Source organism: Stegodyphus dumicola, chromosome 10 (assembly GCF_044657685.1).
Source record: "Stegodyphus dumicola isolate Sdum_Otavi_A_Nest chromosome 10, ASM4465768v1".
NCBI lineage: Eukaryota > Metazoa > Arthropoda > Arachnida > Araneae > Eresidae > Stegodyphus > Stegodyphus dumicola.
The window spans coordinates 84332371-84359812 of NC_140777.1; the positions used below are offsets into that span (position 1 = coordinate 84332371).

Genomic DNA, 27442 nt, shown 5'->3' on the forward strand with positions numbered 1-27442 from the left:
TCTTTTCTTTTTCTTCCTCTCTCCTTTTTTTTTTTTTTTTTTTTTTTTTTTAACATCTAAAATTATATAATAATGTGTGTTGAAACTATGAAATTCCAAGGAATACCAAGCACACACATATATATTTCTTTTCTATTTTAGAAAAATTCACAAGAATTTAGAGATGCTTGTGAGCTTTGGGATGTTTATGTAGATGCCAAAAATGAGGCACTATCAGTTGAAATACGGAAAGAAGAAGATAAATCAAGTGAAATAGATGATGTATGTATTTCTAAGTATATTTCTTATATTCTGTTTATGTGTGAAAAGTTGAGAGACTGTGCATTTAATGCAATTCTGTTATCTCAAAGTCAACAGTGTTATGTAATGTTACCTTATATATTTAATATCTAGATAATGTAAAAAAATCTCTCTCTCTTTTTTCCCCCCTTTTTACTTCCTTGTACGAAGTAAAAAGGAAGTATTGTAATCGCGAAAAGCTTCAGGCAGCATATTTCAACAAAAATATCCATTTTGACCGCTATCGAATACTTTCCTTTAAAAAAATTATAAAACTGCTTTAAAATTAATTCTGAAGAGAATTTTTTGTGGCGTCTGTACGAACGTACATATGTATCTCGCATAACTCAAAAACGAGTTGCCTTAGAACGTTGAAATTTTGAATATAGGACTGCTATAACATGTAGATGTGCACCTCGTATTTTGGTTGCAATCGGCCGCACTAAACGTATATAAATATATTTATATATATATCCACTCTGGTACCCGGCTCAGTGATCTCAGTTTCTTTATTCTTATATGCTTGTAAATTGTACATTTTTTGCTTTAAAAATGATTGTATTATGTTGTTTTTATCTTCCAGTTAAGGTTTTTATGCCTTTAGTAAATCTGTATGCAATATTTTTAGAATTATCAACAATTTTAAAGTTGTCTAAGTGCCGCTAAGCCTTTTTTATGGCGGCCATTGATGTTTACATTTGAAACAGGAGACTAGTGGATTTGTTGCCAATCTAGAGAAACTTAGCTTCGCAACAACAAAGATAATGCATTCATTTATTATTGCCAATTAAATCATGCTTAATTCTTTCTGGAATTTTTTCAAGGAAATAAGTGTTTAAGATTTACTTCGTAATTTTTAATATAGATATTTTGAGTTTTTATGTACTTTTGCCTTCTCGCGAAGTGAGAACTGAATTAATTAAATGAGAAATACTCAACTGTCTGTGAAAAACTTTCTTTTTTGTTTTGTTTGCTTAATTATTTTTATACATCGTTCTAGCTTTATTATAGTATTTGAATAGAACATGTGGCAGCGATTAGATAATTTTATTCTTTAAATGATATAAATTTTGTGCATTATGAGTTATAATATGAACGGAATATATAAGTTAACTGATATATAACTATTGGATTATATAACAGTTAACTTAGTTTCCGTTATATAATTATTATATATGTTAACTGTTATATAATTATTAATACTGTTAAGTGAATCTAGCGCCAGAGTGTCGCTATGGTAAGCAAATACTAGAGTGAATTTTAAAGAATGCATTTATTCCATTGTGGTTTATGCGCTGTCGGTGAAATAGATTTAATTCAATCCAATAAGTTTAAATGAAATGCAAGAAAAAATGCGTATAATTTAATATTCCGTACAAGGAAGTCATGTGGTGTACACATCAGATTTTTTATTACTAGATGAAAGTTAAAAATAACTAAACCAGAAGGAGTTTTTTACATTCAGTCTTAACAGGATTAAATTCTTTTGAGCATTGTTTGAAGTACTTAATAATTTTCCTCTCTTTTGTGTCCATGTTATTAATTCTACTTGAAATGTTTCTGGATATATAAAATATTTTACAAGTTAAAAAATGCGATTTAAATGTCCGCACACACAACTGAATAAAATTATGTGCTATAAATTAATTTAAAGCTGTATTTAAATGGGAACAATGCAAATATATATGTGTGTGTGTATATATATAAAAATACATCTTCTGTGATTAATGCATATATTGTGTGTAGGACAGAGGAAGTGAGTGCAGTGAAGATGAATCTCCATATGAAGAACTCTTTACAACAGTTATGACTGCAGCTGATATGGAAGGTCGCTCATTAAGCACTATGTTCCAGCTTTTGCCGTCAAGAACTGTAATTATACATGTTTTTACTTTTAATGTTCTTAAAACATAGTTCTCCCCCCTTAAGATGATGTATATATGTATACCTTCATTTCTGCTGAATCGTTGTCGTTAGTTTATTGTAGTTGAAAGTTTTAATAATTGAAGTGACAAAGGAGAATATACCGTAGTATGATGAAATATAGCAACTCGACTATAGCGGTTGCTTATTCCGCACATGTGCTCAAGCACACTGTGATTTGAACTGTTTCATTGCTTTTGCAGTGCTTTGAGGAGGTGCAATATGAAACTACTTTGTAGTATAGACAAATAAGAAATTATAGAACTTGTTGTTATACAGTATAGATGGAGTATTTTTTGTGTTTTATTATCTTTTGATTATTAGATTAAAATGTTTTTTGTTACTTATAATTCTTTACTTTTAATTGTACAAGAGAGTCTAAAAATATAGGATGTAGTGCACATTTGTTTGATGTTCCGTAGTTTTTAATGCAACGTATAACTTACTGTATTTATATATGTTAAGTGGCTATGTCATTATATTTAGTATTTGCTATATACCCATGATTTTATGTAATCATGGTATGCCTTGAAATATGTTAGCTGTTGAATATTTTTGCAACATATATATATTCATGGAATCAAGAGATAAAAATTAAACCAAAATTAAATTATGAAAATGAGCTGCTCTCCAAAAGAAAATACACAAAACAAAAACATAAACATTTTTCAAAATACACTATCAAAAATAATTAAAAAATTATAAGATATAAAGAATAGGAAATTGTAAAAAAATTTGAAAATTCCTTGTTATTTTCCTAGAAGCAGCGGAAAAGTTTCCTACAGAGTCATGTTTCTGAATTATATCTAGATGATTTTTAAGAGTGGATAAATTTTATAAATTATAGAAAATGCTAATTAAGAAAATTTAGTTAAAATTAAGATAATTAAAGTGTTTTAAAAGTGCAACAAATTAAATTTACAAGAATTTTTGAATTTAATAATCATCAAGATATCTGCTCTCACATGACCCCAAAAAATTTAAAAAAAAAAAAAAAAATCTCGAATAAGAAACAGAAAAACTAAAAGTCAAATTTAAAATAATCTATAAGCAATTTGCAGAATTAATAAGAAATCTGAATGTGGAAATAAATCGAAAGCTATACATTAAATATATAGATCAAGAAAGTAAGAAGAATTTCCATTGGGGAAAATCAAGAGCAATGTGCTAAACAAATATAAATTATGAGCAGTGTGCTGAACAAATATAAATTATGAGCAGTAAGCTGAACAAATATAAAAAGCAACAAAATTGAACAAATATTAATTAAATTTTAAATTAATGAAAAGACAGAACTGTTAAATCTTTATAAACCAAAAGCAACTGTTTTAAAATGAAAGTTAAATGCATGAAGTGTAATATGTTGGAAATTGGGAAAATGAAACTGTAATCAATTCAAATAAATTTATTTGAAAAAGAAAAAGTAAAACCTGAAAGAAAAAAAGTCCGTGTTGCTGTAAAAAAGCATGTGTTTAATGCGAATAACTTTCGAGAATAGTCTCAAATATGAGTCGAAGCTGGAGAAAAGGAAAAATAAAATGCACTGTAAGAACTGAGTTGCAAGAATTTTTAAATAACTTTAAAAAAGTTATTAATTTGAAAAAAAAATTATAAGATACTGTATAAAAAGTATGAATGTTGGGAAAGAAATTTTAATTAAAAAATGATAATACATTTATTTGTAAGTATATGAAAAATATACTAGCATGCATGAGAGGTGGAGAAAGTTTTGAAAAAGAGTGAGTTAATGAAAAGTCTTCATCTATTTGGCACATAATAGGACGAATGCAAATGATCATTTGTTTGATTTTTATATACTAAATTCCTTGATAAATGTTATCAAAGGAAGTGCAAATATTTTGGATTCTTAATATCTGTTTAATAGTGGTGTTTATAATAACTTTTTTAGAACTGTTGCAATTCTGATGTATAAGCTTAATGGTAAGAAAGCCCCTTTTTTAATTAAAATCTGAAGGTTTAATTATTTTACGGTTGAGAGTAGAGTTTTACAGTTAGATTTGAGAATTTGAGGTCCAGGCAATCAGTTTCATAATTATTAAAATTGATTTTACAGTCAAAAGTCGTTAATCCGGACTCGTCGGGACTTCGGCGATTCCAGATTATAGATCATCAGTTTAAATCTCATAAGATGGCATGCAGAAATTCTAAAATTAAAAATATGAAACCGTAATTTATGAAATAAAGAACAATTATGATCTAAAGGGTATTAAATTTACAAAAAAAAAAAAAAAAAAAAAGCTTAATATTTATTTGTTTACTTTATTAAACATTTCTTTCAATGTAAGTTGTTTAAGTTGCTTCGTTTTATGTGATAATACTTTCTCTTTAATTCTATAAAAAGACATAATTTCTTGTTCAGTTACAAAGTTCCGCTGTTCAAGACCCGTAATTGCTGTGCCGAGAATGCCGACTAACTTGTCAATCGAAATTTTTTTGTTTTCACTAACCTCACTGTTACCTTCTTCATGTCTTTATCCATTTTTTGTTTGATGGACATCGAAACGTACTTTCGTTTTGTAGATCCTTTGGGAGCTCTAGCATCGGAAATTCTATTTGACATAATCGAAAGTTCAAGTTTACTTTTATAAAATTGCTCTTACAGTCTGCAAAAAATAATAAGCGGGATCCAATTCGAAGATTAAGGAACAACGCAATCATTAACATTAACTGAAATAGATAATTAGATAATTTTAGCTTACACCGTCCGTTATACATTAAACGCGCAGGCAAAAACGTATTCTGCACTTGCACACACACATATGCGCAGTCGTAAAGGTCTTACGCGCACGTGTAAACACCTATGCGCATGTGTCAGCGCGGCGCATGCGCAGAAAGTTTTTAGTTTTGAGGTCCGGATTATGGGTGTCCGAATTAACGACTTTTGACTGTATTTAGTTTTAGGCATTTAAGATAAATATTGACTGTTTCAGTTAACCTAGAGTTATTGAAATTGACAAGGAGCTTAATTTTTAGATACACTGAAAGAGTATTAAGTTTATCAGATCCATCACAATTTTTCATAAAATTGATTTTTTGTGCAAAAAGAAAAAAAAAAAAGATTGCAAATAGAAGTTTAAAATTTGATGCCAGTAGGAATGCTATTCATTTGTAGAAAAATTTTATCCTTAAATTTGATAAAATTATGGCAAACGAACATTTAAAGGAGATAATCCGTGTATCTGAAGTACCATATATTCTGGCATATAATGCACATCTGTAATTTCAAACTACATTTTTTTTTTAGTCCAAAGGGTCGCCTGAAGGACTATTGTTTTCGTTTTGCGATTTTGAGTCGGAACTCTATAAACGGCATATCGCTTTTCAAACTGTTGCCACAAAGTTTCATCTCCGTATGTTATATTTAAAGAAATTAAATAATGAAGAATTTGCATAAATGTATGTATGTTTCTTGCATTGTCATTAAACAGCGGTACTTAGAGCCATCCAATTTTGAATGACGTAATCCTACTGTGAATGTGGCCATCTGAAAGGCCAAATTTGGAATTTATTTTATTATTGATTTCATATTTTATTAAACTTTAACGAATTTTTTATTAACAAACTCAAAAATTTAAAAGCGAGCAATGGCAACACTCTATTGGGAGGGACCTTTTAATCACCAGCGCATGGAACTGTGTATCGGAAATTGTAAAGTATGCTGATTTTAAAATTATTTTGCGATGTTGCTGTTGAACTGAATTTTATGGTTCAAGTGCAAAGAACATGATATTTAATATGTAAAGGTAACACACAAAACATTAAAAAAAGTCCCTTTAGATGTAATTTAAAATCTGAAATCTTTCAGTTTTTTAAAATTTTCAGGCAAATTCGTTGTATAATGTGCTCCCTTTTCTTTATGAAGAATACATGATAATGTGTTAAGATACATGTGCAATGTTCTTATTTAGTCATTCATTCAAGGATCAAGGAAGTCTAATTTATGGAATATGTAGGATAGGCCTTTACCTCCATATCATCAAAAGGTAAAAATAATTACATCAAAAGAAGGGTTCATCTAATAGGGTAAACAGTTTGAAATCAAAATAAAAATAGTAGCTTAAAGCATAATGCCTTCCGCATTAGAAAAAAAAGATAAAAGCACAAAGAAGGTCTTTTTAATTAAATTTTTTGTCGGAACATAAGGACCAGAATCAATTTAGGAGGGGTCAATCATCATTCAAAAATTTTGAAAAGAATTAAAAATCTCCAAAGGGAATTTTTTGATTCCTGATTTAAAACAAAACTAGAAGTCACAAGCAAGATGGAGAGGGAAGTAGTCACGAGGTCAGTGAACTGACGTCGCTCGCACTTGGAGTCTGGGTGACGGGAGGGGGGGGCATGTTAGGCACATCTGATAGTAGAAGTTCAGTCGATCAACTGACTTTGGAGGAGAGAAATTTGGCCACTGTTAACTTTAGCGTTTAAAGAGTGAGATAGCGATCAACTCCTTATGGAGGCATGAATAGGTAAATAGCTGCTCATTTATGAAGGGAGAAAGAAGCAATTAACAAGTGTATCCGTGTGCGACTATGATAAAAGACTCTTGTTAAAGAGACATAGAACTGGATCCACTGGTCAATGCCCTTTGCATTGTAAATGTGGTGGTGGGTTGGGAAGGGAAGGAGAAGTATGCATTCACTCGGGTCTCGATACTTTCATATCATCTTCGTTTGAAAGGTAGTTCAGTATAATCTGGATTTAGAATTGCTCTGGGTCGCTTTTTTGATAAAGCTACAGCAGGATCAGGCGGAGTACTGGGATACCAACAATGGTGAATAGTTTTGAAAAATTTGTCCGAAAGTCACTGTATAAAGCGATTTAGGGGCATAATTTTGAGATCATTATGAATATCTTCGATCCTTATAAACTGAGGAACATCGAAAATTAGCTTAAGCAATTTAAACTGAAAAATTTGGACACGTTTACAGGTAATCGGAGCAGTTGAGCCTCAGATAGGACTATCATTTGAATGTAACTAAGTAGCAGCACATTCAGCGACATTAATTTTGATTTTATACAATCCAAGCCAAAGTTATAAGGCTGAAAGGTAACTCTGTAATGTAGAAATTACCGTGGTGATGTTGGAATGTTGAATAATGATAGCCGCATTGTCTACATATAAAGCTAGATCGATACTAGGTGCCTTAGGCATGTCATTTACATAGATGTTGAATACCTGAGGCAAAATCAAACTTTCCTGTGGGATGCCAGCGTAGATTGGGTGGGGAGAGGAGAATTCATGGTGCAGAAACTTTGCCTGCGTAAGTAAGAGTTAAGATTTTAATGATATGAGCCGAAAAACCAAGTCGCATAAGTAATTCTGTCATGCCAAATCCTGTCAAAGGCTTTGGCTATGTCAAGATAGACAATATCAGTTTTCTCTCACTTAGAAAAGCCTTCATGAATGAATTCCACTACACGGAGTAACTGGTGTACTAAGGAGTGTTTAGGTCCGAAGCTGAATTATTCCAGGATGGTAAAATTTTGATCACGACGGAATTTATTCAGGCATTTAAGTAAGACAAATTCATATAATTTTCAAAGTGATGCTAGCAGGCTAATAGGCCTGTAGTTGACCATAAATTTAAATCTTGCTCTGGTTTTGGAATGGCAACGACTGCTGTAATTTTTCAACAATCAGAAAAGAAGCTTCTCCTGAGCATAAAATTAATAAGGACCATAATCCAGACAATAAACATTACGGAGAAGTTTCTGATCATGCGATTGATTGAGTTTCTGATCATGATGAAATAGAATCTATGCTGGGAGCTCTGGTTGGCTTCAGTTTCTTTATAAATTCCATAACCTCAGTAGGATCAGGGGGCTTGAGATGAGGCTTGTGGGATTGTGTTAAAACTTGAGTATATGCACCCCTGTGTAACCGGGCAGTAAGCGTTGTTATTTGATGTGAATTGAGTTGCAAGGCTGTCAGCTGAAACTTCAGCCTTTTCAGTGCCTGTGTAAGCCATCTGTGCGTCATCGGTCATTTGAAAGGGCAGAATATGCTTAGATTGTTTGCATAATCGGACAGCAGCACGCCAAAAGGGTCTATCGTTAGTCGTCAGGGACTCAATGTAGTGTTTCTACTCTGTCTGTTTAAATAGAGAGGTTTCAGTCCTTATCTCTTTCTGTAATTTGTGAAATTGGGTGTGGATACTGGGATCACGCTACCTTTACCAAAGTTTTCGCAAAAAGTTCTGGTGCTTAATTTTGGATTTAGTCTCGGGTGGGAATCTAGCATCCAAATGTTGAATTGGTTTTGAAGCTGTAGCTCTCACTTCTTTGAGTATGGACTCCAAATTTTGAATGCACCTATCTCAAGGTCCAAATTGCTGGAAATTTTGAGAGGGGCTAGCAATACATTCCAAAATAAATTGAAAATCGTCCCAATTTGTAGAGACTTGCTCCTGTAATTTGAGTAACGATTTTGAACATATCAAATAAGGTTATCAAAATAGGATAGTGATCAGAGTAATCTTGGATCACTTTAATTTCATGCCAAAAATATATATTATAAAAAGCAGCCAGATCAAGAACTGTGGAGGACTCTCTAATAGAATAATAAATGGAGAGGGTAGGAGCAATGATCTGTATATGGTTACTCTGGCACCTTGAATTTAAACTAATGCCACACCTGTTCCTGTTAGGGTAAAACTATGCAGTATAAATGGTGTGAAATTGTGAATAGAAATGTTTACAAAAGTATCCTGTTGCCTTAAAGACTCCAGAAAGCCTTTTAGTTTAAGGCATGTTCAGATCCCATCTAAAGGATAATTTGGAGAAATAATTAAAAGAGTGTAATACAGGCAAGGCAGTTATTGAAAATTTGAATGTTGCTTTATTGTATTATATTTTAATTTGTCGTGTTAATTATTCCTCATTTTTAACGTATTGCTGAATTCATCATTTTTAGCATTATATTGTATTTTTAATATTGTTTTATACGAATGATTAATGTTTCTTCTTCCTTTTTTTTTAGTTATATCCTGAATATTATAAAGTTATTCAAGATCCTATTGATTTGAAAATGATTGCACAGAAAATTCAAAATAATGAATATCGTAGTCTGTGTGAGATGGAGAAGCATTTACTTCAAATGATAAAAAATGCCAAAATATTTAATGAACCAGGTTCTCAGATCTACAAGGTAATATTACAATTTTAAACTTTTTTTTTTTTTTTTTTACAGAGAAATGCAGTTTTTGGTTTCTGTAATGTAAAATACAGAATGTAAGATTTTAACTTTTTCATTAATTTTTTTTTCTTTTAGAAGAAACTAAATGTGCATATTAATTTTTAAATCAGTATTATTTGCATCTTTTAGACATTTATGTAATCCTTAAGCAGTCTTTCAAGTTAGTAATTTACTTTTCTTTTCAGCAAACAATGCAAAATTTTTTCTTCAAAAATGCTGTGGGGGACATTAGTAATTTTATGTCACATTCTTTTACTAGCTAAGAACTTTTTTATTATTTAATATGCCCCTCCTAAATTGTATTTTGAATTTTCATGTCATGTATTTATTTTCATAACAGTTAGTATGACTTTTTTTGAATATATGGAATGAAATAAAAATGGTAATATGATGTTTAGTGATTTTTCTTTTCAAAAGTATTACCTAGTTAAACCTTTGTCTGCTAATGGGACATACTTGTCTCACTAAAAGTTCAAAAATTATTGCTGGCTTAAAAAGTACTTAGAATCTCCTGAATGTTGGGGATAATCTTCTAATAGTTGGAAAATCAATATGCCGCTGTGCTCGTTGTATACAAATGAACATAGAGAAAAGAACAAACATGTTGAAAAGAACAAACATGTTGAAAAGAACATGTTGGGTTATGCAAATAATGCTTTGCTGTACCCATACAATGTAAATCTATTTCATATAATAAAGTTTTCCAGAATAATAGGTGTGCTTATAGTAAGTCGATTGCTACTTGTGGAACATATGTATCCCACCATTAACTGTGGCTGAGACATATGTGTCCCAGTCTTTGGCCTTGAAAACTGTTTGTCAAAAAAAACCCAAATGCTAAGTTTACCTCGTTTATGACTTATTTTGTTCACTTGGTAGAAAACAGGGTTAATTTTTTTTTTTTTTTTTAAATTCATACATAGTCACAGGATGAATATTCTATAAAATGTTTTATATAGTTATATTATATCTAAATCTTTGAAAGAAATATAAGCTTATTATTTGATGTTTACAATTTTTTTAATGTGTTTTTAAATATTTGCAGTCAAAATTTAAAAAAAGTATATACTTGTTTACGAATCCTCAGTGTTTAAGTTATGTCTTTGTTCAAGAAGTTTTTGTAATTCATATTTAAAATTCTTTCAGTCTTTAAATGCAGTTAGTCATTAATATCAATTTTACTACTTCTGAACATTTTTTAGCCTTTTCTTGTAAACGCAAGCCGAGTGCAACCTGAGGACAACAAACAATGCGACAGTGAGCTGAGTGTATGAAAAACAGATTGTCTTAAATACACTCACGTTTGTGAAAATTGCAACACCATGAAGGACTTACGCGAGTGAGCTGAAATTTTCAGGAAATGCAAAGTAGTGCATGATATGCAAATGATTAGAATTGCAAATCCGTAGCGCATGCGTATGCTGAGCAGCGCCCTCTGAACGGCTGATGGATCCGAATAAATAGACGGCTGTAGCGAGGCGTGTATGGTTATCGGTGGTTATCTGCTAGTGGTAAACGTTAACTCAATCTGTACTTATGCCTCGTCGACGAAAGAGAGCGAGATTTGAACAACTTACAGAGTTTGAACGAGGGAGAATCATCGGCCTTCGTGAAGCTGGATTGTCGTATCGTGCAGTAGCCTCTCGTGTGCAGCGTAACAGCAGCACAGTGATGCGCGTTTGGAAGCAGTGGACGGACGAGTGTCGGACAACTCAGAAATCCGGGAGTGGACCCCGAAATGTGACGTCAGCTCGCGATGATAGACACCTGGTCCGCATGCCGCGGACGGACCGTACAGCTTCCTCTAGACAATTGGCAGCACTGTGGTCAATAGCTACAGGTGTTTCATTGTGTGCTTCATCAATTCGTAGACGTCTGCTGCAGTGTGGACTGCGCGCACGGACTCCTTTATACAGGATCCCCCTAAAGCACGACCATCGCCGCCTGCGGCTACAATGGGCCAATCAGCATAGAGACTGGCGTGCTGATTGGCAGCATGTCGTGTTTTCTGACGAATCCCGCTTTAATTTGTGGTACCATGATGGCCGCATTCGTGTCAGATGCTATGCCGGTGAACGCCACCTTCCGGAGTGCATTATCGAACGCCACAGTGGACGAACACCCGGAGTTATGGTCTGGGGCGCCATAGCATATCATAGACGATCTCAATTGCTACGAATTGTGGGCAATCTGAACAGCAACCGGTATATCCGTGAAGTTCTACAGCCCGAAGCTGTTCCCTTCCTTCAAAGCTTGCGAGGCGCTGTATTTCAACAGGACAATGCCCGCCCTCATACTGCTCGGATTGTTAAATCCTTCTTTGCAGCGCAGCAGGTACAGCTTCTTCCTTGGCCTGCGTGTTCCCCGGATATGTCGCCAATTGAACATGTGTGGGATGTCATTGGTCGGCGTCTTGCTCGTGATCCTCGTCCTGTTGCATCTGCAGACGAACTTTGGGTACGCGTACAAACGATATGGAATGCTCTTCCTCAGTCAGACATTCAAACTTTGTTTGACTCCATGCCACGTCGTGTAGCAGCACTTATTGCGGCGCGTGGTGGCCGCACAAAATACTGATTCTGATCTCTTGTTCTTGTTTGTTTGCTTTGAACATTTAATAATTTATTTGTACCACTACCACTCAACTGTGTATTAAATTGCATTCAATTATGACGATTCCTTCTTGGTGTTGCAATTTTCACAAACGTGAGTGTATATCAAAATCTACTTGATTTTTTGAGTTTGAGCATTTTTTCTGATTTGCATTCTTATGTTATGAAATTCATAAACATTCCTCCTTAACTCTTTCGCATCAAAGTCGCCCCAAATGCCTGAGCATTCAGACATTGGCTGGACGCCTGAATAATTTTCTACCTAGTGCTTTGCCCCATCATGTTACTGCATTGCTCATTGCTTTCAAGTGTTATTAAATGACATGGCATTCATTCTTTTGAAGTGACTAAAAATAGTTCTGTTATTTTAATGCACCTTCTTTTTCCTTTGTTTGCTGTCAATGTTTAGCTTTTGATGCCTGAAGTTGCAATCCCGTCCCAAGGGAGAACTTCACACAGGGTGATAGCATCCTAGAAAGTTCTTGCTTTACTTAAGTAGGTTATTGTTAGCGCTGTAGTATTCAATTTGTCATGGGGAAAGGTAAAGCATTCCAGGAGAAATTTGCAGACACGGGCGTTTTCGATGTTTGGGAAAAAAGAGATTTTGCCATCAATGTAAAAGAGTTAAAATAAACAATATTGAAAATAATATTTAAATGTTATGTGCTAGTGGAAGCATTAATAAATTTTTCTGTTTTTTTGGCTTTCAGGATGCTGCAACTCTGAGGAAGATAATTTTAATAAAGAAATCTGAAATTGATCAACGGAAGACATATCCTGCCAAATCAAGTGAAAGAATCCGGTGAGTAATCTGTTTTAAACATGATAAACTGAAAATTTGTAAAATCCTTTTTGTGAAGGGGTTAGATTCATCACTATGAAGCATGTTTTACGCCATATTATCAAGATGAGGAATTTTTCTCGGAGCAAACGATTTAATTTTTCCATATTGTAGAATCCTGTTTGTCGAACTGATAAAGGACAGTCATTTCAAATATTCCACTGAAACTGTTTTTAATTGTTAAATATAAAAATATATTTTAACATAAAGAAGCAAAAGTGTGTATTGTAATACATTTGCATTTTTATTTTATTGCTAGGCTACATATAACGCTGAGTGAACTTTTATATCCCGTCATAAAATTATGAGTAGACTCAGAAAATATACAATAATGTTAAACAGTAAACAGTAAAACTACTGAAGAATAAATCAAGAAGGGGATAAAGAAGCTTTTAAAAAATTTGTAGAATTGGTTAGCTTTCGGATTCACTGATTTGGTATTATTTCTTTTGAGTGCTTTGGTTTAATTAAATAGAGTTTTACTGCGTTTGTTTCGTAAAATGCATTCAATTTTTTAACAATTCATTCATTCATTCAAAAAAAAAAAAAAGCAATTTTCATTTCGTGCATTCAGTTTTTGAACATTATTTTATTCACTTTCATATAATGTGTTTATTAAGGTACTGCACTGTGCAAATCTAACTCTAGTCTTTAATACCTTACCATGGACGTAGCCAGCAGGGTGGGAGAGAGGTGCATATTTGATATTCGATAAGGAAGTACGTATTTGATGATAAAGAGGTTGTTAAAATTAAGAACTTTTTTACGCGATGTAGATAACCCTAATGTTTCACTAACAGAAAGACTGTGGAATGATCTTGCAGAATTGGAAACTCTTCTTTCTACACCGTATATAGCCACAAAAAAGCTGCAATCTGAAGAATTGGCAGGAGGTGAGAATGGAAGAATGTGATGTTTGTCCTTTCTGAATTTCATTAAGAGTGAAATTGTTTTGAGAACAATGGGAGAATTGAATCAGGACAGTCAAACTGCAGATGTTGCAATTTAGTCTCTATCATCCTCTTCCAAAGATGAATTAGATTTTGAGAAATATTTTTAGATAATATTAAAAAGTCCAAGGCAAAACAAAGGGAAATAAAGAACCGAGAGTCTTTACATATACAAATGAAAAAATACAAACAAGATTTCTACACGGCCTTTGAAGAAATAGAGAAATGTGATTGTGCTTGCAAGACATCTCTTTTAGAACTTTTAAAAGTCTATCCTGAAAAGTTAAAAGAAGTATCCCTAACAGCAACAGCTCTTCCTCGTAGTCAAGTTAATGTGGAAAGACTCTTCTCAGCTCTGAAGTTTATCCATTCGGATCTCTGGCTCTCCAACAAGGAAGGTCTTGCCGAAGCTATACTGTTTCTTAGAAATAACTAATGCCAGTTTTTCCATTTCATAATAAATACTAATTAATATAAATAATTTGCTATGCCATCAATTTTCTTTTCTTTTTTTTTTCTGTAGCATCTATTACTTCTTTTATATTAAAAACATAAGCTGTAATCCATGTGTATATGTTTATATATATATGAGGGAATCAGAGTCTAAATTCCAAGAGTGGTCATTTTTCCTACCGAATCCGAATCCACAGACCTGGTTAGTTGACGAGTATATTGTTGGGTTAATGAGAAGGGGAAAGGAAATTGTTGTTGTCTCAACCTTAATTTCATTCATTACAATAATCTGACTGTATTGTTTGGCAAAGCACTCTATTAGATATTAAAAAAAAATTTAAAAAAAAAAAGTGCTGTAAAATGTAATAACTCATTGAACCTATCAAAGCAGACTTCCACATAGAGCTTAAAGATTTTTGTCAATAAATCAGAATATAAGAATAGTTGTACACTGATTTAGCTGTAAATCGGAGCTCTCTTTGTATTTGCTTTCAGCAGGTTCACTCCCTCATATTCTGTCAGCTTGTACACTATGAAAAGATATACAATATTTATTGCACTTTGTTTCCGTTTTTCACTGTTCAGTCATTCGAGCTTAAACCACCTTGTAAAGTGACTCAGAACAGTTTAATATAAATACTGATTTCTAGCACTGTAAATGATGTGATGTACATAAATATTTTTGGAGGTAAGTTTTTATATCATATTTCTATCTGTAACTTTTTTTTAATCAAGTGGTCGGGCACTTGCAGATAACTTATGAAAACCCAGCTTTGCAGAAAGATGATGTTGCATATGGATATTCATCTTTTAATAATATCCCAAAATCACTTAGTTCCCTCTTGTCAAATTTCATTGCTGTTCAAAAAGCATAATCAATTAGTTCCCTGTTGTCAAATGTCATCGCTGTTCATACAGTATAGTGGTTGCTGATATGACTGCCATACTGCTGAGTTTAGATTTGAATCCTGAAGGCATAAATATTTATAAGTGTGTGGAATTTGTGCAGCAAATGAGCATCCAAAGTATGCAGTGAACTGAAAGTCCTCTTGAAGTGTTGGTGGTACTCTACCTCAAAGTTAGGGTAGAAGCTATTAACAGTTAGCAAGGCTTGGCGATACCTATGGGTATGTGCAGCTTTTGCTTCAACCTGTACCTATCAGGTTATTGTTATCTTCAGTCTTTGTTGCAAGGCAGCTCAATTAGACCCTTTTTTGTAGAAATAAATTCAGCTTTGGGTTTGATATGGATATGCCCGCATTACGTAATTATTTTTCTAGTGTAATTTCTTTTGAAAGTATTAGAATATATTATGGCAACCTGGTAAGCCACCCATAGTACCACACAGTGAAGAGTTTGGAAATCACTAGTCTGTGACAATGTGCCATTGAAAACAGTATGTTTGATGATTTTCATACATAGCTTGATTTTTTGGTTCCCTTATGGATATGCAAAATGAAATTAAAGATTTTTCTTAATTTTAGATTTAAAAAAAAATAATATTTGGCCTTAACTTGTAGAGACAGGTATTTTTTGGAAGCAGGCAAGATGAAAAGTATGCAACCACTTTTGCTGGGAATCAAACTGCGGACCTCTGGATCATGCGCCCAGCTTGCAGAACACCACACCACGAAGGCATCCCAAGAATGTGGGAGAAATACTTTACATACTCCCCCTTTTAAAGGGCGACTGTGGTTCCACCACCCTTTTAGTTAAGTGCCATTGTAGGTATTTTTTGGAAACAGGCAAGATGAAAAATAGGCAACTGCCTTCACCAGGAATTGAAACGCGGACCTGTGGAATACGCGCCCAATGTACAGACCACCACACCAAGAAGGCAGGAGAAATAATACCTTATAAACTTTTTATCCATGTACTTGTATATTGTTTATTTTTTTTTTTTTTTAGATTAAATTTTAGCAATCTTTTATTTGTGTGATATGCAAGATTGAATATATTTTCAGAAATAAACGGCTAGCAGGAGGACAGAAATGGTCTGCTATCATTTCAGCCCTTCGATATGAGACGGATGCAATTCCTAAGGTCGACCTTACCTCAGAAGTTGCGTCACCTGCATCGGTAGAAATAGCTGAAGAGAGTGTAGATGCAGATGATGGTAATGAGTCAGATCCAGAAGATGCACATAATAATCCTCAGTGGCAGTTATATGAAACGGTGAAAAATTATGTTAATCCTCAAGGCTACCAACTATCTGAACCATTTTGGACTTTGCCATCGAGGAGGTAATGTATAGATGTTTTGAAAATGTTAGCACTTTATTAAGAATTAAGTTTCATAAAGAGCATCATGTATATGCTTTGAGTAGCTTTAAAACATTGACTACATATATCACCTGTATTTTTTTTTAACTGTATGTTACTGAAACTGCATGCATCTTCACTAAGATCCTAAGTGGCTGATTTTGTTTCATTTGCATATTTTACTATAATGGCCCAAATATGATGCATCTTTCAAAATTTAAACTAAAAATATGAAACTCATTTTTTTTAAGAAAAAAATTGGTACATTAAGAATCTGATATAAGAATCACTTTATTCTGCCTGCCTTTTAACAATTGCCAGTATATACTTATAAAATAAAATAAAAATGAAATTAAAATAATTTAATAAAATAATAAATAAAATGAAAGGAAAAACATACTGGGCATATCACATAAAACTCAACAACAAAATCACAAAAATTTTAAAAGTGCTGTATCTTTGGAATTCTGAATTGTTAAGTGTTGCCATACATTTTTTAGCCCTGAAGGGATATTATTCTGAAACCTCACTTTTGTGTCGAATAACTTTTCTCTTTCACTTTTCATATAACTATCTGCTGGTGTGGCCTGTAATTTCACACTTCTAGCTGGTAATTGTTAAGAGAGATAAAGCACTGCATTTATTTTTTTTTTTTTTTAATCAGCAAGGTTATTAATCAGGAACAGATGGATTAAATTTATAAGGAAAATTATATATCATATGCTTTGCCAAATGGCAACGAACTAGCGCATGGAAGTTGAAAATATTTTATATCAGATATCTTTAGAATTCCTGATAAAGTGTTAAATGTTGCCGTACTTTTTTTCTTTCGCATAATATTGTTTCTTAAAAAATAATACACTATAGCTATAACCATTTGTTTCAACATCCTTTTATTTGTGTTGCCATACTTTTTTAATATTTGTTATATTATTTCTTTAAAGATAATATTTGGTGGAAACATCTTTTTATTTTGTGTTGTCATATATTTTTTTGCATTTGCTATATTATTTCTTTAAAAGTATGTGGCAATAACATTTGAAAGGTGATACAGACAAAAAACTGAGGCTTGAGACCTGGGACTAAAAATGAGGATACAGTAAGACCCCGCTTAACGCGGGGGATACGTTCCATCAAAGTAGAGCGTAATGCGAAACAGCGCTAAGCGAGGCTATCTTAACATATAAATAATGGGGTTAGGGGAAGACGGATAAAAAATGGTTAGGCATTAAATTTAATAATGTTTTTTTTAATAAAAATAAAATCAAACATTTATTTCTTACAAAAATAAAAACAATATAAACGCATATACTTTTAAAAACAAATAAAATTCTCAGTCAGATCATTTAGTCTATTCTGGGTTTCCAATTTTCTGCCTTTTTGTCAAGAAGGCATTATGATAGATTGGCTTAATGGCATATTGCGTTCAATTTTGTCATCAATCCATATAGACAGTCGTTTTCCCATTTCCTCTATAATGTTATTTCTAGAATGGGTAATTCTAGTTGCAGAGCTTGACGTAGTTGCAGTTGCCGATGACAGTATTTTTTCTTTATTCTTAAGAATTGTCCTTATTGTTGAAGTTGCCAAAATCAATGCAGCACTAATTTGAGATTGACATTCACCAGAATCTAATCTTCTAATCACTTGCATTTGGGTTTCCAGTGAAATGCTTTTTCTGGTTGCTTTCTTTTCTTGTTTTTTATTATCACCCATGATAAAAACTAAAAATCATAATATTTGTCACTGTATTAATCGTTATAGTATTATACAAATTTAAACTTACAATAATGTCAACAAATGTTTCAAATGATAAAAATGCATCCACAAAGCAAGAAACACAACTACACTGTTTCGGATGTGTTATTTGGAAACCTAGCGCTGCGCACAATTTCGGAGAATCCCCAGGTTGAAATAAAAGAGCGCTAAACCAAAACAGCGCTAAACGAAACAGCGTTAAGCGGGGTCTTACTGTACTTGTAAAGGAAAGAATCAAAGAATTCAAATCTGAATTGCCATACCTGAGTGTCACAAGTAGAAATTTACAGTTTTTGAAAGTTAAGATTATATAAAATTTTTAAATGCATTGGATTATGCCTGAATTATATATCTGATTGTAACGAAAGTTTTCCACCAGAAAACATTATTAATAAAGTTGAGAGAAAAAACATGAAAGCAGTAACTTTAAGTGTGGGTAGTAATCACAACCTAAATCTATTGTTTTTTGCCAAAGTTTTGCTAGTCTTTGAAAGCAAACTTGGTGGCCACGAGTCCAAAAACAGATCAACCTCATTTTGGACAACCTGTACAGAATGGAAGATAGCACTAGCAAGATGTAGCTACAGGTGTGGAAAAAGGTAGAAGTTCGAAGGAGCAATGTCAGGGCTATATGGTGGGTATGGATCCCATTCAAGAAAGTAAAGAGTCCAGCCGGTGAATGCAGACACACATGGTCTTGCATTATCTTGATGGAACATTACCTTTTTGTGCCAGAACTCAGTTTGAGGTTTTTCATTGATAGAGCATCAACATGGACTACTGTACACCTTATTGTCGAGAGTTTTACCTTTTTCCAGATACTCTGTATGGATAATACCATGGCAATCCCACCAGATACAAAGCAGGATCTTTATGTTAGTCAAATAGCACTTTGAGACACTGCTGATGTGATCACTGGGCGCAGACTATCTCCTCTTTCATCTTGTGTTGTTGAAGTATATCCACATTTCACCACAAGTGATGATCCGGTCCAGAATTTTGTCCTTGCATTGATATTCAAGCAGATTAGTGCAAGTCCAAACATGTCTGTCCGTATCTGCTTGAATCAGCTGGTGTGGCACCCAGCATTTGAACTTGTACGCCAAGTTTATGTGATGTATAGCGTGGCTAATAGATGTGGCACTAACATCTAAGTCCTTAGCAAGCTCCTGAGTAGTTGCATACCGATCTTCTTCCACAAGTTCCTGCAGGCAGGCCTATCAATATCATTAAGCCGGCCAGAGTGCTTTGCTTCTTGAATGTCATAGTCCTTGTTTTTGAACTTTCAAACCTTCACAGTGTCATTTGATGCAACATTAATAGCTCAGGCTGTACACATTTGATGACATTTCTGTAGCTGACTTTTCCCAACAGAACTGGAAGTAAATGATGGTACTAATCTGGTAGTGTGATAGTTTAATTTTAGATTACTTAAAATGATAAGCGATATTTTTTTACATATTTCGTACAGTGTTCTGAAGCGTGTCTCTTTCTTTCAAATGCTAAAAATTGTTCAAGAAACTATGATTAAATATGTCAATGTGAACTCACACAGATGATATTTGCGAAAACTTTCGTTAAAACCTGATATTTTCAAGCTTGTACATGGAGATGAAACTTGCTTGTATGTGGATGAAGAAAAAATGCTAACTTATTAACTGAAATGTTAGATGTATTATTTAAATGTGTATTGGACCGTTATTAAAAAGTATCAATTTAAATTATGTGCATTAAAAAAAATGAAACAGACATGTAGTGAAATGTAGTCATCTATTTGTGCTTGTTTATTATTTAACCTTATGAAATTGACTAAAATTTTAACCTATACATTTAGTTTTAATCACTTTCCTTTAGAAAGAAATTTCTTTTTTTTCAATAAGAATTTTGGAAATCACTCAAATGTTTAAAATTTTTACTATCATGTTACATGTATTTTTAGGAGAAGCTACTATTTTTTAAATTTATTGCTAAAAATTATTAGTTTTTAATCATATATTGGTACAAATGGTATCTTTGTACTCTGGCAGTTACTTTAACAAAGTAATTTCGTATTCACAGCTGAAAAATAAAATTTCTTGCTGTATTTGGGCCAGTATGGTTATACAATACTTTAAAGTAGCTGTTCTAACATTTACGAGGGCCATCCAGGAAGTAGATTACGTTTCCGTCTGTGTCCGCTAGGGGCGGGGCTAGCGCGGCCATCTTGGGGTCAGAGCGTTGCGCAGCTCAGTCTGCATCTAGCCGTGCTAGTGAGAGGTTCGTGCTGTGCTCCGTTCAGATACTGTGACGGTTTGAAATGTCTGCGTTAATTGAAAATCCTGCGAGGTGCGCTCAGTAATAAGGTTTCTGACTGCAAAAAACTGTAAACCGATAGAAATCTATCGGCAGCTTCGTGAAGTGTATGGGGACAACATTATCACTGAAGGTGGAGTGCGTCAGTGGGTCATAAGATTTCAAAATGGCCGAACCAATGTTCACGACGAAGATCGAAGTGGGAGACCCAGCATAGTGACCGCCGAACTTCTCGAAAAAGTCGATGCTAAAGTCCGTGAAAATCGAAATTTCACAATAACGGAACTTTCTTTGAGTTTTCCACAAATTTCGCGAAGTTTGTTGCACGAAATCATCAGCGAAAAGCTTGGTTACCACAAGTTTTGTGCAAGATGGATTCCAAAAATCTTGACAGAGGACCACAAAAATCAGCGAATGGCTGCAGCGTTGAACTTTTTGGACGCTCACCATAAGGATGGTGACTCTTTACTCGATCGCATCGTTACTGGTGACGAAACATGGGTGAAACATGTGAACTGTGAAACGAAATTGCAATCAATGCAGTGGGGGCACACAAGTTCTCCCCAAAAACCCAAGAAATGCATGCAAACAATGTCGGCAAGGAAGATGATGGCGACTGTTTTTTGGGACAGAAAAGGTGTAATTTTGGTGGACTTCCTGGAAAGAGGCACTACAATAAACTGAAAGGTATTGCCAAACTCTCCAAAAACTCAGAAGAGCAATTCAAAACAAGCGCAGAGGAATGTTGAGCTCTAAGATCTTGTTGATTCACGACAACGCCCGGCCCCACACGGCAAATGTCACTCGTAAAGTTCTTGAATCTTTTAAGTGGGAGTTGTTTCCTCATCCGCCGTACAGTCCCGACCTGGCACCGAGCGACTTCCACCTATTCCCAGCAATGAAGAAGTGGCTGGCTATGCAGCGTTTTGATGACGACGCACAGCTGCAAGAAGAGGTAACGAAGTGGTTGAAGGCGCAGGTGGCCGAATTTTTCGACGAAGGAATTTCCAAGCTCGTACGTCGCTACGATAAATGCCTTAATTTGTATGGTGACTATGTAGAAAAGTAGTATTTGAGTGTGGCTTTCATCTGTATATAATAAAATTTGTTTCCTATACTTTGTTTATTTTTTTATTCCAAAACGTAATCTACTTTCTGGATAGCCCTCATAAATTAATTTTTTTCATTGTAATTATTGAATACCTGTTGCATATACCTTCAAGTTATAAAGCATGCATTTTTTTTATTATTATTTATCTCTATCAGCATTCATGCATGTTTCTTTTCAATATCATTTATTCACTATTTTAAAAATCTTCGTAAATCTTTCCAACATTAAGTACATACATTTGAGAAGTTGCAAATTGGCACTTTCTATAACCAATAAAAGCAAATACTAAGTAACAGCAAACTTCTTGTTCAGGAACACATGTGGGAAGTTTTTTTCTTTTCAGACTTGCTGCGTCACATGGCTGCATAATAAAAATGGCAAAAACAGATGAAAAGATCAGCTGGGTGTTGAGGTTAGTTATAGAATTAAAAGTAATAATTTCAATAAATGATATTGAAAAAGGCATTGAGTTTGTGCATGCTTTAATTTCTGTATTTTTCTGCTCTTTTCTTGCTGCTTGGTTTTGCTTTTTTTTTGTGTGCATTCCCTTCCCCATTTTGTATTGCTACATTACACTATTATTTTTTTAGCGATATGTTGCAGTTATTTTTCTGTCATTTATAAAAAAAAAAATTGTTTTATAACTGCAAAAATTTATTAATGGGAATAAATCTTATTTTTATCAAAGTTTTTTAGGGGAGGGGTGCTAATGATGCAATTTATTTATACTCCAGTTTGGAAAAATAGTAAGCCCATAATTAATGTTAAGTTAGTCGTAATAGAGGCTATGAGAAAAAATAACTAATAAATTATTATGTTTAATTTTTTAAAGTTCACTGTTGTATTATTATTGAATGCTTGTGAAAGGATTTTTATTTTTGATGCGATCTGAAATCTTTATGTCTTAAAAACATTTTGCGTGAGAATTTTTTAATGTTTCATGGAATTCTCTATTTTTTTGTCTCATATCACTGACAATAAGTTTGCTATTTGTAATGGAGGAATTGTTTTTGTTCTTCTATTTGGTGCGGTTAGTAAAAACTGTCAGTGGGACGTGCTTAACATTTTAAATATAATTCCGTATATGAGGGGCAATAGAAAGGGTTATATGTGTAACTTTTTAAATATGAATAAATTTTCTTTATTCTAAGCAATTCTCTTTTATTATAATAATAATTATTATTTATTGGACCTCAAATACAGAAAACCGAGAGCTTCTATTTTAGGATTGTGAAACTTTTAAACTTATTTGATGAAAAAGATTCTAGAAAATTAATTAATAAATGATTGTTGAGACACTTGAGGAGCTGCAAATCTAACACCTTTTCCTGTATAAGCATAGAGATCTGACCAACATTTAATTAATCAATATTTTTATTTAATTTTTTTCTACACCTGTGAAGTATGTTATGCCTACTAATTAGTTATTGTGATTTTGATCATTACTAGAACTTCTTCCTTCTATATTCCTCACCAGAATGCAAATTAGCTGTGATTATATTCAAGCTGAGGCTTTTGAATTGCAGAAGGAAAGAGCTTCTGGAACTTTCATTTGCTGTTAGTTTTTTTGCCAGCTCTATTTAAAACGATATTCTGCCTTTGGAATCTCACTAGCCGATTCTGTAAACTTGCTGGTTATTATGACCGAGGATTGTGGCTTCTTTTCTTTTATTATTCGCCGTCAAACATCAAATAAACTATTGCTTTTTAAACATTTTTATTCAGAGTAATCCAGTACAACTATATCTTTCATGTAACTTACGAAACTGTTCTAAAGATTTTTGCCTTATTTTTAAACCATTCCGCGCATGATCCATTTTGAATTACAATCTAATAATAATAATTATTTTGCATGGTCCATTTTACTGTTTTTTCCCTTGCATTTCATTGGTGTTGGTGTCCTCTTGTTTCATAGAGGACGCTAGTGCCTCGCACCTGCCCAATCAAGTGGGTGCTCAAACAGTGTAAAAAAAAGTACTTTACTTGAAATCGACTAAAACAGTATAAAAAAACAAAAAACATTTAATCATGAATACAAACATAACTATTTAAGACTTCATCAACAGCCAGCCCAAAGTTATTTGGCACTATGTACCTTCTTATATTCGAATCTGACTGGCATATCACTAATTATACCTTTATAATTTATTCTATAGGACTCAACCAAATAGTCATCAAATGTTTTCCCATCTGGATCACAAACTAGTTTAGGTTTAGAAATTACTTTAGTAAATAAGGATTTCTTTTTAACTTTTATCCTTCCTGTGCGAGTTGGCACAATTGTTTCTTTTTCAAACTCTGACTTAGAATAACTTTTAGAATTTGAAACCTCAACATCTGATCATTCAGAAGCACTTTCTTTAAGCTGTTCTTCACCACACTCATCACTTTTACTTGGTCCAATCCAATAGTCCCAATCTTTGTTATCGAGTTCCTCATCATATGGAAATTTTGAACATTCTTCTTCTTGGATAGCATAATAATCATAATCAAAAAGCTCTTTCATTTTTTGGTCATGTTTTCCAGGATCAAAACTACTTTCAATATCATCTTCATTAAGGTTCAATTCATCTTGGCCAGGCACTTCTTTCAACTTGACACTTTTCTATAATTGTAAGTTCGGGATTAACCTTTAGATCTTTACTATAACTTCTTCCTTCTGTATTACTCACCATTGGCGGACATGGTGCTAAACCAGTGAATCGTTATGGTAAGGGAATGGTGCCTATGTCCTCCATTACTGTTACCTGTATTCCTCACCAAATTAGCATTATGCAAATTAGCTGTGATTGTATTTAAGCTGACGGTTTTGAATCCCAGAAGGAGAGTTTTTTGCCAACTGTATTTTAAATGATATTCTGCCTTTGGCATCTCACTAGCCGATTCTTTAAACTTACTTGCTAGTAAAATAACTGAGCCAACTTAATTCTTATTTTATTGAATGTGTAGTCTTAGATTATGTTACCCACATTTGAATTTTGTTTCAATTGAATGAGGCCTTAGATCTCAGTGCCAAACCTGGTGACTTGTCGCACAGGTGTGAAGATAAACACAACAGGAGAAGGGTTAAAAGCCCTTCTTATAATCACAACTCTTTAATAGAAAGACATGGACTTAACGTGTGTACAGTAGCACCAACTACTTGTGGTGAGAACTAAAGATGAGGTGAGAATTATAGTGCTAGACTACACAATTTAATGTAAAAGGCTGGGTCAGAAACCTACACTGGCAATATACTAACTAGATGACCAGACTGCATAGCCACTGCTAAGATTAACAGCTGGAGGACAAAATAGCAAACTTTCACTTCAATAGCGAAATTACATTCTGTCTAATCTTTTCGTTTCCACCATTTAAATACTCTTGTTCACCTACTTAATTTGCATCCTGGTGAATCCTGGAAATCCAAGGGGAAATAAGAGAATTCAAAAAAAAAAAAAAAAAAATTGTAAGTAAAATTAAGGTTAACCCTACAATACATCTGCATTATTTTAAAAACATTTCCCCCTGTTTAGTTACAAAAATGCAAATGTCAAAATATTTGTTAAATTCAAGTCGATATATGTTTCTTCAAACAAGCAAATTTTTTTAAAAATTGAATACAGGTTATAGCTTGATGTAAAACATTCTTATCAGTTATTTATCTGAATATATATTTATGCTGCAATTGTAATTTTAGGTCATATCCTGATTATTATAAAGAAATAAAGCAACCCATGTCCTTGTTTAAAATAAGGACAAAAGTTAAGGTAAGTTGAATTAGTATTTCATATGTTGTTCTTCCTTTCTTGTGCTTCCTTATTTATATAAGGGCATAAAAGTTTTAAAAATCATATTTACTTTTATCGCACAGAGATCCCTCCTGTGCTTAAGTATGCCTGAATTGATTTTGGTATATTGCCAGTGTAGAAGTCAAAGAATTAAATCACCCTTGTTTTCATTTTATAAATTTTGGAAACAGTTTTTTTTAACCTTTGACATTTAAAAATATATCTTAGTTATTGCTTTAAATAAAAAAATATGTATTTAGGAAAATATCTGCCAAAAGCATCATAAAATCATATGTATGGTGAAAAAAATACTTAAATTTATTTTGAACAGATTTAAATGCTGTTGTTTTAGTAATGGTAGCTGAATTTAGTTCACAAATATTGAACACATTTTTATATATTTATATTCTTGTGCACATATGAGATATTAGTCCATTAACAATTTACCGACCAATAGCGGTTCAACAGCATACGCACATCCGATCTGCGCGCTCAGCCACAGATTCTCCCTGTACTGAATAACTGTCAGGACAATCTGATAAATCGTCTAAATAAAACTCTCCGGTACCATTTTTTTTGCTCATCGTGAACAGTAATTTTTTTAAAAGCAGTGTAAGTTTTACGAAGCAATGCACTTAACGCAAGTGAGCAATGTATCTCAATACTACTAATAAAAATCAGATGATATAACATATGACAATTGTTTATCCCTATGGCTACTGATTAATAGGCTATTTTTAGGTTTTAATAGGCTATCGATCGGTAGACGTTGGCAAAGAAAAGCCGATTAGCAGACAATCGGTCGGTAGACTTTACTGATAAAAAGTCGATTAATAGGTTATCAGTCAGTAGACGTTGGCTATAAAAAGGCAATTAATAGCCGATCGGTCGCTAAAGTGTTAATCAATATCATTTAAAAATGTACAATTGATATTTTATATTACTGTATATGGTCATTCAACTCTTTAAGTATATTTTTTCTTTACTAAATAAGTTTTTTTTTTACTTTTTATGAAGTGTTTTATAAAGGATCTTAGTTTATTGTACTATTTCTTATTTAAATCTTTTCATTTTAGTCGAAGCAGTATACTAGTCTGTATGATGTTGTTGATGATATGAATCTTATGTTTGAAAATGCTAAGAAATATAATCGTCCTGACTCAAAGCTTTTTAAAGTAAGACATTTTGACCTGTTATTTCTGTGTGTATTTTAAAATGTGTTTCATCTGTGTTTGTATGAATTTAATTTTGTTTTAAAATTTGATATTCATTTATTTCTTAGGTATAATTTTTCAGTTATTAAAAAAAAATATAATCTGTTATTCATTTTTGTTGATATTATATGTGTATATGTAATAATTTAAGATTGGATTAGAGATGACACAAATAACTTTTTTAATCATTAGTTATAGATAATGCTGGCATATTTAATGTTTTGTCACAAATTTTTTTGTGCTTATGTTATTTAATTAATCACTATTTAGGTATTTTATTTAATTGAAATTGTAAAGAGTGGAGTGGATATATATTTTTTTTAACAGTTTTTCTATGGTCAGACTTTCTAACAAAGGCAGGGAGTGTTTCTTTTGGAACATCTGGCGGAAGCGGAGGTTCTTAGTGTTCCCCAGCTGATTGTGAATGGCATTTATGATAACAGAGAGCTGTTGCTGCAGGGTTTTGTTTACTGGGTTTTAAAAGAAGATTTAATTGGCATCTTTGCTTCACTTTTCTTTGTGAATGCCGTAAGTGCTGAATAAATGGGTTCTTTCAAATGGAAGGCCCACCACCGGCCGAGCGGTAAAGTCGCTGAACACTAGAAGTTCGGTCCAAGGTTCGAATCCCGTGAACAGGCTGGCTACATGGGCGTTTTCGTGGTTTGCCCCATGTGTAATTTGTATACGAGCCAGTTCACTTAAAAAGTCCTCCACGAAGTCATCCCTTCCCTTAGGCAGATAGCCCTTGTGTGCTTTGCCATA

General features: G+C 33.2%; 1 protein-coding gene across 10 annotated transcripts in view; it reads left to right on the top strand.

Annotated features, from left to right (window-relative positions):
- polybromo (protein) overlaps positions 1–27442 on the top strand; it is a 174135-nt gene that overhangs the window by 44576 nt on the left and 102117 nt on the right. For 7 of the 10 annotated variants that reach the window (XM_085825181.1, XM_085825188.1, XM_085825183.1 and 4 more), the window contains exons 5-12: positions 142–261; positions 2026–2151; positions 9203–9370; positions 12741–12832; positions 16239–16517; positions 22040–22108; positions 25376–25445; positions 26543–26641. In XM_085825181.1, the coding sequence (XP_085681307.1) occupies positions 142–261; positions 2026–2151; positions 9203–9370; positions 12741–12832; positions 16239–16517; positions 22040–22108; positions 25376–25445; positions 26543–26641 (1023 nt within the window). The remainder of the gene's footprint in view (positions 1–141; positions 262–2025; positions 2152–9202; positions 9371–12740; positions 12833–16238; positions 16518–22039; positions 22109–25375; positions 25446–26542; positions 26642–27442) is intronic. The other 3 variants (XM_085825187.1, XM_085825190.1, XM_085825189.1) reach the window with 1 other exon arrangement.